At 57.3% G+C, this 11371-nt stretch overlaps 4 protein-coding genes across 4 annotated transcripts; 3 read left to right on the top strand and 1 right to left on the bottom strand.

Moving 5' to 3' along the window:
• Positions 1 to 390: 390 nt before the first annotated feature.
• On the top strand, positions 391 to 1346 carry J3D65DRAFT_114839 (uncharacterized protein). The gene is made up of 2 exons (XM_066793767.1): positions 391 to 860; positions 964 to 1346. The coding sequence occupies exons 1-2, from the start codon at positions 623 to 625 to the stop codon at positions 1155 to 1157; spliced, it is 432 nt and encodes a 143-aa protein (XP_066651258.1). The 5' UTR covers positions 391 to 622; the 3' UTR covers positions 1158 to 1346.
• Positions 1347 to 2075: 729 nt separating this feature from the next.
• Positions 2076 to 3520, top strand: J3D65DRAFT_637598 (40S ribosomal protein eS1). The gene is made up of 4 exons (XM_066801524.1): positions 2076 to 2272; positions 2327 to 2828; positions 2885 to 2986; positions 3040 to 3520. The coding sequence occupies exons 1-4, from the start codon at positions 2151 to 2153 to the stop codon at positions 3079 to 3081; spliced, it is 768 nt and encodes a 255-aa protein (XP_066651257.1). The 5' UTR covers positions 2076 to 2150; the 3' UTR covers positions 3082 to 3520.
• Positions 3521 to 3738: 218 nt separating this feature from the next.
• J3D65DRAFT_637594 (uncharacterized protein) lies at positions 3739 to 8519 on the top strand. The gene is made up of 3 exons (XM_066801523.1): positions 3739 to 3948; positions 4003 to 4042; positions 4209 to 8519. Exons 1-3 carry the CDS (start codon positions 3845 to 3847, stop codon positions 8145 to 8147), a joined length of 4083 nt encoding a protein of 1360 aa, XP_066651256.1. The 5' UTR covers positions 3739 to 3844; the 3' UTR covers positions 8148 to 8519.
• A 28-nt stretch (positions 8520 to 8547) lies between these two features.
• J3D65DRAFT_653411 (uncharacterized protein) lies at positions 8548 to 11350 on the bottom strand (the record flags this gene model as incomplete). The annotated part of the gene is made up of 6 exons (XM_066802469.1): positions 10610 to 11350; positions 10513 to 10552; positions 10142 to 10463; positions 9089 to 10088; positions 8757 to 9025; positions 8548 to 8606 (listed from the first exon to the last, which is right to left on the bottom strand). The coding sequence occupies exons 1-6, from the start codon at positions 10915 to 10917 to the stop codon at positions 8548 to 8550; spliced, it is 1998 nt and encodes a 665-aa protein (XP_066651255.1). The 5' UTR covers positions 10918 to 11350.
• Between the last annotated feature and the right edge of the window lie 21 nt (positions 11351 to 11371).

Below are 11371 nucleotides of genomic sequence, written 5' to 3'. Positions count from 1 at the left end.
CGGTTGGTTGCAACAGGGAGGACTCTCCGGATCGCGTGCCTTGGGCTCTACCGGTCGACCTGCTGACTCGTTTGGTGGTCCTGGTCCTGGTGCCGTCCTGGTCTGGCCATGATGTCTTGCAGGGAACCCACCGGGCCCTGGGCCGACAGGCATCCATCCTGGACTCGACGTGGCCGGCGTCTGTTTGCCCGCCAGTCGAAAGCGCACTTCGTCACGGCGCAGGCGGGCGGGTGAATGCTGTGCGGCTGGCAAAAAGGGCTGAGGTTCCAGTTCGCCGTGACGGGCCTCGTCAGGGGTTCTCTCAGGTCAACTGCACGGCCTTCCCCACCCGCAAAGGCCAATGGCCGCGCTCTCGCCCTCGCACTGGGCTTCGTCGAGCTTACCATGCGCCCGCGTATAAACGTTTGACAGCGCACCCCCGTTCTGTCCTGACTTTCTGTCTTCCAGCCCATTGGTTCTCCCAAAACCGGTTATCCTTCCCCCCAAGCATTCCCGCCTGTCCGCATATCAAGAAGCCTTCTGCATCTCCTCTCTCAAGACCACCACCTCCGACTCCTCCTTCTTCGACCTTTCATCTCCCAAACTCAGTCGTCCAACCCTCGCCAATCTCATCTCCCTCAAAATGACCAACAAGTCCTTCTACATTCCCATCTCCTCCAATCAATCCTCCGCAAAGGCCTCCTCCAAACGCCCGCCCCTCACTCCCTCGAGCGTCTCTCCTCCGTCACTAAACACCCACCACTGCGCTACGAGGAGCGACACTGGCGTCCAGGCCCCGGCAAAAGCTGCTGCCATTCTCACCAGGATGGCTTCTCACTCGTCGCGGAGATCAAACCCTTCGTCGCCTCCACAGTCACCTGGTACGTACCTATTTTATTTTATTCGCCTCCCCCCACCTCTGAGCCTCCCTACCCACGCAGCCCGTCTCTGTTTACCCAGCGCGGTGCTGATTGTTTTTGCCAGCCGAGGAGCGGCATAGCATTCACTCAGACTCGTCATCAGACTACTGGTGCCACAGTCGGCAAGGAAGTTCGTTGCCTGAAACGCAGCCCTACGTCAGAATCTCCGCTAACAGGTTCTCAGGTGGCTACATCAGCTTTCCCGACTTTGAAAAATACAGCCAAGCAAGCGACAACGACCAGGATGATCACTCATGACGGAGCATTTTTCGGTTGCCATTTTGAAAATTTTGTTTTTTTCGTCCCCACCTGGACGGGCTACGGCCCCGAGTTCCCCGCGGCTTGACTGGCTGGCTTTCAAACTTTTGGTGTTTCGTAAACACCCGCCGCCGCCCAGTCGTGCCGCGCCCGCATGCGCTCATCCATGCGGAGAAGGTCCCGGGACCTTTATGCAGGGCCAAACTCGGGGTCTACCGAATCCATGCTGGGAGACTTGCTCTTGAGGGCGGGAGATATCCACTTCAGGCGTTTCGGGAGTCTCAGCAAGAAGGGCACATGCGCAGGCGTCCATCCAGCGGACGGACACGGCATTAGGCGTTGGAACCTTTGCGGCATGAAGCAAAACAGACGGACGGGATGGGATGTCCATTGCATGTTATTCTCTGGGAGAAGCGGCGAATCCCTCATATAGAATTCGAGCACACATGCCTAGCGCAGCTCGGTTCCCGGTGCAGTGGTAAAGATGGTTGGAAATCAACAATAGTCGCAGACAGTCCTTGCGCTCGGTGCTCCGTGGCTGGTGCAGGTGATGTTGTCATAGAAGCGCGTCGTCTCGAGCGCACCACGCGTAGAGCCTGTCGTTGGGTGCCGACTGAATAATGCAAAGGAAAATGTCAAGCTCAAAGCATGCCCTAAAGACCATGACAGGTGATCGTCCAGTTTCCGGGAACCTAACATCGTCGTCCAATCCTGGAGTGGCGGGACCTGAGAATTGATGGCCGGGACGGCAAGGTTGATGAGTGACGACAAGGGCGTGACGGGCCCGAGGCAAGGCTCAATGCTTAGGTCAGATCTCGGTTATGTTGATTCTGCCGTTTCTTGGCACAAAGGCGGTCGGGGCTCGCTTCTACGTTTCGCCGAGTAAGCGATTGGATTTTCCATTCCCACCCACACGCGCGAGCCGGCCGACACCAGCGACGACACGACGACAACCCGGATCCAGCCCTCCGACATCCAACACAGGTCGCAATCATGGCTGTCGGCAAGAACAAGCGTCTCTCAAAGGGCAAGAAGGGCATCAAGAAGAGGACCGACCCCTTCGCCAAGAAGGACTGGTACTCCGTCAAGGCCCCTTCGACCTTCCAGATCAGAGAGTACGCATCATAAGCCCAGCTGCGCACTGCAAGCCGCTGACCCGAATTTCGCAGTGTCGGCAAGACTCTCGTCAACAGGACCACTGGTCTGAAGAACGCCAACGACGCCCTCAAGGGCCGGATATTCGAGGTCTCGCTCGCCGACCTCCAGAAGGACGAGGACCACGCCTTCCGCAAGGTCAAGCTCCGCGTCGACGAGGTCCAGGGCAAGAACTGCCTGACCAACTTCTACGGCCTCGACTTTACCTCCGACAAGCTCCGCTCCCTCGTCCGCAAGTGGCAGACCCTGATCGAAGCCAACGTCGTCGTCAAGACTACCGATGACTACCTCATCCGTCTTTTCTGCATCGCCTTCACCAAGCGCCGCCCCAACCAGATCAGGAAGACCACCTACGCCGCGTCGTCGCAGATCCGCGCCATCCGCAAGAAGATGACCGAGATCATGGCCCGCGAGGCCTCGGCCTGCACCCTCTCCCAGCTCACCACCAAGCTGATCCCTGAGGTCATTGGCCGTGAGATTGAGAAGGCTGCCCAGGGCATCTACCCCCTCCAGAACGTACGTTGGAAATGGACAACGAGAAGAAAGAAGAAAAGTGGTTGACAATGGAACAGGTCCACGTCCGCAAGGTCAAGCTCCTCAAGGCTCCCAAGTTCGACCTCGGCGCCCTCCTCTCGCTGCACGGCGAGTCGACTCACGACGAGTCCGGCCAGAAGGTAAGGGAAACAAGACGCGGTGCGCTCTGGACACGGCTAACATGGAATTGCAGGTCGAGCGTGAGTTCAAGGAGACGGTTCTCGAGACCGTTTAAATGGATCACGGATGGACGGGTTGTCACGACGGTCGGGTCTTGCTCTTTCCTAGGAGGCATCAAAAGGTGTTATGTTTTGAAACAATATCAGAGCCAAAGAGCCCGATTCCCAATACCGTTTTGTACCCATGATTTTCGGTGAACCACTAACGGGCAACAAACGGCTTCAGGAACAAAAGAGCAAAACCCGGCCAGACTCGTGTGGGGAAAAACAAGTCAGTAGCAGCAACGCCACGGACACGGAATGGCGCATGGTTGGGAACAGGAATGGATTCGATTTTTCTTACCTGATGCGCCGTGCCGTGGACTGCAATCGAAGTCGACGTCCCAAGAATTGATTGAAAGATGGAGCTATTCGTTAAAAATCACTGTGATGCTGGCGACATCCAAGCCTTTGTACTGTCCGCATTTCGCTTTAGCAATTGAATGCCCCAGTCTACTTTTCTGTCTCACGATCTGGAGCGCGTGTTGCTGCAACTACAAGCCTCTGGTGTTAATCACCAAATTAGTGCTGACTTTGGTGTGGATTATTGGCAGACTAGTGCGCTCGACGGGTTCCGCGTTGAAAAGGTGCACGCTCGGGCCAGGTCGAGAGCCAGGATATGACGAACATACCGCCCGCCATTTTTAATCTCCGCGATAGGCTCGCTGACATCCCACCATCGCCCTGCGCCGTTCTTCTGTTGTGTCGCGCGACCTAGAACCTCTTCTATCCCTACGCCGCGATATGCGCTGAGCCAGACCAAGCACTCCATCGCCAGCCATGGTGGATTCCGATGGAGAGGGCGAAAGCCGCCGCTCCAGCTACGCTGCGCCTGCCCGCCAGCCTAGCGGCTCCATGTACCGCCGCGGCTCCAACAAAAGCGAGTGAGTTTTCCTCGACGGACCTGGTTCAAGTGATCGTGAACTGACTTGCAGCAGCGTCAGTCTTTTGACTGATGTGCAGATGGCCCAGGATGAGGTAAATACCCTTCACCGTCAATCTCGCGGCACAGCTGGCGCCGTTGAGCGCGGCTGCGAAAAAAATCCCGTCCCGCCAGGCTGGATGACAGGCTTCCAAAACGACACCTTATACTTCAACGGGGCGTGACAGCTTTGCTAGTCTACGGCTGACACAGTCATGTCAGATATTCTCGGGTCCCATGTCCGAAAGCGTGCCGTCGAGCGTGACCGGTTTCGCGCATCGTCGCCCTCGCGCCGAGTCCTCGGCGAGCGTCACAAGCTACACATTCTACGATGACCACGAATCGCTGGATACCGCGGAGGAAGAGGCTATTGCGGAAGAGGAGGAGCTGGCACTGGACTACGCCAACGGAAACGGATACGCAGAGGATGGAGAAGACGTGGATCTTGAGGATGGACGCTCCCTGATGAATGGGAGGCGCAAGTCTCTGTCGTACTCTATTCGCTCACAGCGTTCGCGTTCGGCTGGCTCTTCCAGATCGGCCAGTCAGCCGCTTCTCCGCCGTCACTCGAGCTCAAGCACCCAGGCATCGGGACATTGGAGGGGAGGACGGACGACGCAAAAGATTTACATTGCCACGGAGGATCTGACGATTGTCGTCGCTGGCTTCAAGACTTCCCTGGTGGGATTCTCCATCTATGCGCTGCTCTGCGTTATGACTTGTGGTCTTGGTTATCTCTTGTTCCGCTGGCTGCCCGGCTGGCGTATCAAGATTGTGGGCAAGGCGTCACCTATTCACGAATGTGACTGGACGGTGGTGGAGAATCAGTGGGGAGAAATGTCGGTGCAGACCATCTCTAAGCAAGACTATGGACAGCCGCTTTCCTCCATTTTCGGAATCAACCACAAGGAGGGGCTCCGGGACTACGATGAATACGATGACCCCGTGATCAAGGAGCTCCGGACCCTGGACTACCGTTATATTCGCTTCTGCTACCATCCCGTCAAGGACAAATTCGTGTTGGGCAACACTTGGAAAGACCCTGCTTGGACAGACGTACGGACCATTCGGACCGGCTTGGATTCAGAGGAGAAAGAATCCCGCGAGCAGGTCTTTGGAAAGAATCTCATCGACATTAAGGAAAAGAGTACGAGCCAGCTTCTCGTAGATGAGGTGCTGCATCCGTTCTACGTCTTCCAGATTGCCAGTCTGATTCTTTGGTCTCTCGACGAGTACTATTACTACGCGACATGCATCTTCATCATCTCCGTCGTCAGCATCACGACGACCTTGATCGAGACCAAGGCTACGATGCACCGACTCAGGGATGTCTCCAGATTCGAATGCGATGTCCGTGTGCTGCGCAACGGCTTCTGGCGCTACGTTGAATCAAGTCAACTTGTCCCGGGAGACATTTACGAAGTCACGGATCCCAGCCTGACGCACCTCCCTTGCGATAGCTTGCTCCTATCTGGAGATTGCATCGTCAATGAGAGCATGCTCACTGGCGAGTCCGTTCCTGTATCAAAGGTGCCTGCTGCAGACGATGCCCTGGAGTTGCTCAATCTGAGCACAGCTTCGATTCATCCAGAGGTGGCCCGCCACTTCTTGTTCTGCGGAACCAAAATCATTCGAGCCAGAAGACCTCAAGACGACAAGGATGAAGAGGCTGCTGCGCTTGCCCTGGTCGTCCGTACCGGTTTCAATACCACCAAAGGTGCTCTGGTGCGCTCAATGCTGTTCCCTAAGCCGTCCGGATTCAAATTCTACCGCGACTCCTTCCGATACATATCCGTCATGGCTATGATTGCGGGCGTAGGCTTCATTGCATCCTTTGTCAACTTTGTTCGCCTGGGCCTTGCCTGGCACCTCATCGTCGTCCGCGCACTGGATCTCATCACCATCGTTGTACCTCCTGCCTTACCTGCCACCTTGACGATTGGGACAAACTTTGCTTTGAACCGACTCAAGAAGAAGCAAATCTACTGCATCAGCCCCCAGCGCGTCAACGTTGGTGGCAAGCTCGACGTCGTTTGCTTTGACAAGACGGGTACATTGACAGAGGAAGGCCTCGATGTGCTGGGCCTCAGGGTCGCGCAGCAGCCGGTCAACAGATTCAGTGACATTCTCACTGACTGCGCCCTGGTCTTGCCCGGAGCTTCATACGAACGGGATCCCACAATCGATTACAAGAACAACAAGTCACTCCTCTACACAATGGCCACCTGCCACTCGTTGCGTTGTGTGGATGGCGAACTTGTCGGAGATCCTCTGGACGTCAAAATGTTCGAATTTACAGGGTGGAATTTTGAAGAAGGCGAGCAGAGCGGCGGAGGCTTCGATAACGAAGAAGAGTCACTCAGCATTTCTCCATCGGTTGCCAGGCCTCCTGCTGGCCACGAATACAACATGGGCGAGGATCCAACCAGCAGAAAGCCGATCGAACTGGGTATCATCAAGGCGTATGAGTTTGTCTCACAGCTCCGCAGAGCCAGTGTGGTTGTGCGGCAGTTTGGCGCTCGCGAGGGACACATCTACGTCAAAGGCGCACCTGAGTGTATGAAGGAGATTTGTCGGCCTGAGAGCTTTCCCACGGACTACGAAGACTTGCTCAGCTACTACACTCACCGCGGATATCGTGTCATTGCCTGCGCCACCAAGACGATTCCAAAGCTTAACTGGTTCAAGGTGCAGAAGATGGCACGCGAAGATGCAGAGTCGAATCTTGACTTTGTTGGCTTCATCATCTTCGAGAACAAGCTCAAGCCGACCACGACTGGTGTCATCAACCAGCTCAACGATGCTGCGATCCGAACGGCCATGTGTACTGGAGACAACATCTTAACTGCCATTAGCGTGGCCAGAGAGTGCAACCTCATAGACAAGACAGCACACTGCTTCGTGCCGTATTTTGTTGAAGGAGATGCGCGTCAACCGCTAGCGAAACTGGCCTGGGAGAGCATCGACAATCCCATATTCAAGCTGGACGAGAACACGCTCAAGCCGTTACCACCTCCCCCCGAAGGCGACGCCTCTCTTCCCTACGACATTTCAAACCTGCGCAACTATTCGGTGGCTGTATCGGGAGACGTCTTCCGCTGGATTATAGACTATGCCAATCCCAAGGTCCTGAACGAGCTCTTGGTCCGCGGCCAGGTCTTTGCGCGCATGTCGCCAGATGAGAAGCATGAATTGGTCGAAAAGCTGCAAAGTATCGACTACACTTGTGGCTTCTGTGGCGACGGAGCCAACGACTGCGGTGCCCTCAAAGCAGCCGACGTGGGCATCTCCCTCTCCGAAGCCGAAGCCAGCGTCGCGGCGCCTTTTACCTCGCGCGTCTTCGACATTAGTTGCGTGCCCGAAGTCATCCGCGAAGGCCGCGCCGCCCTCGTCACATCCTTCTCCTGCTTCAAGTACATGTCGCTCTACAGCGCCATCCAATTCACCTCCGTGTCGTTCCTGTACGCTTCGGCGTCGAACCTGGGCGACTTTCAATTCCTCTACATCGACCTCGCCCTGATCCTGCCCATCGCCATCTTCATGGGATGGACGGGCTCAGCACCCACACTCTCGCGCAAGCGGCCCACGGCGTCGCTCGTCTCGCGCAAGGTGCTCGTGCCGCTCCTCGGCCACATTGCGCTCTGCATCCTGGTGCAAGCCATAGCCTTCGTCGCGGTGCGGCGACAGCCGTGGTACCAGCCGCCTATCCTCGACCGCACGCACAGCAACGCCAAAAACTCGCAAAACACGGCCCTCTTCCTGCTGTCGTGCTATCAGTACATCCTGTCGGCGCTCGTGCTGTCGGTCGGCCCGCCCTTCCGCCGCCCCATCCACCACAACCTGCCCTTCGTCGTCACGCTCGGCGCCGCCCTCGCCCTGTCCACGTACCTCCTGCTCGACCCGGCCCGCTGGCTCGCCGACCTCATGGAGCTCACTTTCATGGACTGGGGCTTCAAGACGGCCCTGCTCGTCCTTGGCCTGGCCGCTTTCGCTGCCCAGTGGCTCGGCGAGAAGGAGCTCTTCCCCAAGCTTGCTGGCGTCGTGAGGACGCTGCGGTATGGCGGCGGTGGCAAGAAGGGGGGCAAGGGAAACAAGCAGAGGAAGAAGTACAAGGTCATTCTCGAGGGCGGCGTCGTCGAGGTTGATGAGGTGTTGGTGTAGCGTTGACATTGGGAGAAGGTGTGTGTCTTTGGATCTTTTCTGCGTTGGATAGCTTGTTGCTTGCGAAGGTGCATCGTTTCCGGCGCGAGCTGGACTGGCTCTTGTTGACGGCAGAAGGCGTTGCGATTGGCCTTGGATAGCGAGCGCATATGCGCCGTCCCCTTCTTAGAATTCCCGTCTCACTTACATCCTGGTACATACCACATCGACTAAACCACAAAATAAAGATATCACCAACCACACATCATTCTCCTTAAGTGGTGAGAAATTGAATACTCCTTTGATATCCGAAAATGCATTTCCAACAGCGCACGGTGACAAGAAGAAGAGATTCAATGATTGGTATATAGCGAGCGAAGGAGAGGACCCGAGGGTGGTGAAAGGCCCAAACTCATATCTGCTACTGCAAACGCCGGCCAGGGAGGGACTTGTGCCTGTCCGCTCGAATCCCCACAAACGCTGAACGAGCAGAAAAGGGGGGAAATGGCAAAACTCACTCCCATCGTGACCCATCCCCGCCGCTCGCCTCGCTTCGACCACCGCCAGCACTCCCCCTATCGGCTCTCTTCCCCTTCGGCCGCGCCCTCCTCCCTTTGCCCAACACGACACCTCCGCCGCCACGTCTCCTCTCCTCGCCAACACGCGTCGTCAGCCACGCGGCGACGAGGGCGCACACGCCGCCAAAGCGCAGCACCCACGCCACGCTCGCGTCGCCGGGGCTGCCGCGCGGCTTCTGCAGGAAGCGGAAGATGGTCGAGCTGACGAGCGTCGCGACGACCTGCGGCGCCGCAATGGCCACGTTGTGGATGCCCAGCACGACGCCCGCCTGGTCGGCGCCTTCGTGCGCGTCTTCGCCCGACGCAAGCAAGTTGGCGTCTCTGTTGTTGACGGCGGCGGTGGTGGTGCTCGACGCCGAAGATGACGGTCCGGAGAAGGACGACTCGTCTTCGTCGTCCGGCCGTATCAGGCCGCGTCGGATGGCGTCGCGCTTGGAGATTTCCGACGAGATGAGCGAAAAGGGCGCCCAGTTGGCGACGGCCCAGGGGACGCCGACGAGCGCGATGATGAACGTTGCCCCTACCGTCGAGCGTACCAGCAGCGTGCTCCACATGAGGACGGCGAACATGATGTGCGAAAAGAGCCAGGCTCGGCGGAGGGTAAGGGATTGGATCTGCAGGGCGTCGAGGAGCTCAGGGAGACGTCGGAAATGTGAGGCGAACCTAGAGGTAGACCTCCGCTTGTGTGAGGTCGAAGATGAAGGGAGCTGGAAGTAGGAGGACGAGGCGATGGACGACGAGCGCGGTGTGCTGGGCGTTAGAGGCGTGCTCGGGGTCTGGGCGCCGGATGAGGGAGCTTTGTAGGTCGGCGCAACGAGAAGGGGCAAGATGATGCTGCAGGCAAAGGTGGTGAGGGCGAAGATGAATAGGGCCAGCGTGCCCATGCGCGTGCCCTCCTCCCAGACCTGATTGATGTCCGCGTCGCTCATGTGCGGGTTGGCTTCAAAGTAGGGCTCGGTGTAGATTTCTCCAATATACGTCGTGGCATAGAAGAGGAAGGGGAACCAGCCGATCCACGCTGCGAGCTGCACTTGGCAGACCTTGGAAATTTGAGGAGGCAGGCGCTTGATGGAGCGAAAGAGGTTCTTGAAGAAGCCGAGGAGGCCGCCGTGGCTGTCGGGGATGCCTTCGCTGCGCGGGTCTCGTTCTGAAATGGTCGAACAGCTAATGGTCACGGTGATAGCGAGAACGAGGCATGCGATGGCGCAAAGCACCTTCATCTGGCTGTCTCCGAGAAACGGAAAGTACCTGGGCAAGTTGACAAATCCAGAAAGGTATCCCAGAATATTGCCAGTGCCACTCGTACGCATGATCCAGGCATTTGCAGCCTCTTGCTGATGAGTCGGGGCGCAGTCGACCACGAACGCGCGAATGGCAGCTTGGACTATGACACGTCAGACAAGGGTGCGTGGGGCTGGGCAGTCAGCAAATACTCACTGACGTTGATGGCAAAGTCGAGGACATATACCATCAGGACAGCAAACAAAATGGTCATAGTGTGTGTTGCGCTTGCGTCCCTAGCTACGCCAAAGATGCTCAGTAAGCCCCCGACGAGCTCTCGCGCCCAAGCTAGGAGAAAAAGAGAGACAATGGTTGCAGCGGTGCCGCCAATTATAAAAGGTCTCCTTTTCCCCCATCTTGATCTGCAATTGTCACTCCTGAGCCCAACATATGGTTGTACGAGGGTACCGGAAAGCGGACCGGCTATCCATACGAGGGCAAGCAGGGACTTGCTCAGGCCGAGTGAGATGAGGTATGGCTGTGGTGGTGTTAGATGTCGAAGTGAAAGATGGCAACGGAGCACTGACCGAGCCGTAGGAAAGCTCCACAGACCAGGCAATCTGTAGACTGGGCAAGAAATGAGCATGTCGGGACCATGACGTTGGTGCGGTATGCGCAACTCACCCTAAACCGCCCAGTGTAAGGAGCAGCAAGTACCAGCTGCTCTTGGTGTCCTCTCCGGCCTCGGGATTCCAGTCATCGTCACTCAGCGGCGAGGGGACGCGCTTCAGGCCGCTCTCGTCGTCTTGGGTGGGAGAGAGGAGCGGTGATTGCTCATTCATAGGGTCGTATGCGGCGGAAGGGGTCGGCGAGGAGGGTGGAGAGGGACGTTCAAAGGTGACGGTCTTGGTGGTGGTGGTTGTTGCGAGGGGCGTTGGCGAGGTGGCATGGTCGGGAGAAAGTGGAGGGCTGTGGGTGGGTTTTGAGGCCATGAGGTGGACAATGAGCGGCGCAAGAGCGCCTCATGAGCGGTCGAGGTTTCGGTCTGGTTCCGTGAGTAACGAAGGGACGGGGGGCTGTGGCAGGACTAGCGGCAGGGCTGCGGAGCGGAAGGCGTCACGGTGAGGATGGAATGAAGAGGTCCAAGGAAGCAGCTTCATTCTCAGCTCCTGGAGCGTGGCGATGCCATTCGTTGGGAGGAGGTGGTGCTGTCATTCTGTCACAAAGGCCAGTCGACGTCACACGATGGGGTAAGCTGGCACAGCGAGTCAGTCTCGACGGTGGCCGTCATGCTGTCTCGTCAGGTGGTGTTGCAGTGAGTAGCAAAGGGCAAAGTGTCGTCTGACGATTCGCCGCGTGGTTCCTGACGATCCTGCGCGCGAAGGAGGTCCTGACGAAAGAAGGAAGCTGTCATCAATGGTCATGGTGGTGGCATGGCGTGGCGTC

This window comes from Phyllosticta citribraziliensis (genome assembly GCF_038025025.1).
Source record: "Phyllosticta citribraziliensis strain CPC 17464 chromosome Unknown J3D65scaffold_12, whole genome shotgun sequence".
NCBI lineage: Eukaryota > Fungi > Ascomycota > Dothideomycetes > Botryosphaeriales > Phyllostictaceae > Phyllosticta > Phyllosticta citribraziliensis.
This window is presented reverse-complemented; position numbering and strand designations above follow the sequence as displayed.

What these genes read in the sequence shown, in the direction of transcription:
- J3D65DRAFT_114839 (XM_066793767.1), top strand. Translation starts at nt 623, where the DNA reads ATGACCAACAAGTCCTTCTACATTCCCATCTCCTCCAATCAATCCTCC. An exon ending in GTCGCCTCCACAGTCACCTG is followed by an intron (nt 861 to 963) that starts GTACGTACCTAT and finishes TGTTTTTGCCAG; the next exon opens with CCGAGGAGCGGCATAGCATT.
- J3D65DRAFT_637598 (XM_066801524.1), top strand. Translation starts at nt 2,151, where the DNA reads ATGGCTGTCGGCAAGAACAAGCGTCTCTCAAAGGGCAAGAAGGGCATC. An exon ending in TCGACCTTCCAGATCAGAGA is followed by an intron (nt 2,273 to 2,326) that starts GTACGCATCATA and finishes CGAATTTCGCAG; the next exon opens with TGTCGGCAAGACTCTCGTCA. An exon ending in GCATCTACCCCCTCCAGAAC is followed by an intron (nt 2,829 to 2,884) that starts GTACGTTGGAAA and finishes ACAATGGAACAG; the next exon opens with GTCCACGTCCGCAAGGTCAA.
- J3D65DRAFT_637594 (XM_066801523.1), top strand. Translation starts at nt 3,845, where the DNA reads ATGGTGGATTCCGATGGAGAGGGCGAAAGCCGCCGCTCCAGCTACGCT. An exon ending in CGCGGCTCCAACAAAAGCGA is followed by an intron (nt 3,949 to 4,002) that starts GTGAGTTTTCCT and finishes GACTTGCAGCAG; the next exon opens with CGTCAGTCTTTTGACTGATG. An exon ending in TGCAGATGGCCCAGGATGAG is followed by an intron (nt 4,043 to 4,208) that starts GTAAATACCCTT and finishes CAGTCATGTCAG; the next exon opens with ATATTCTCGGGTCCCATGTC.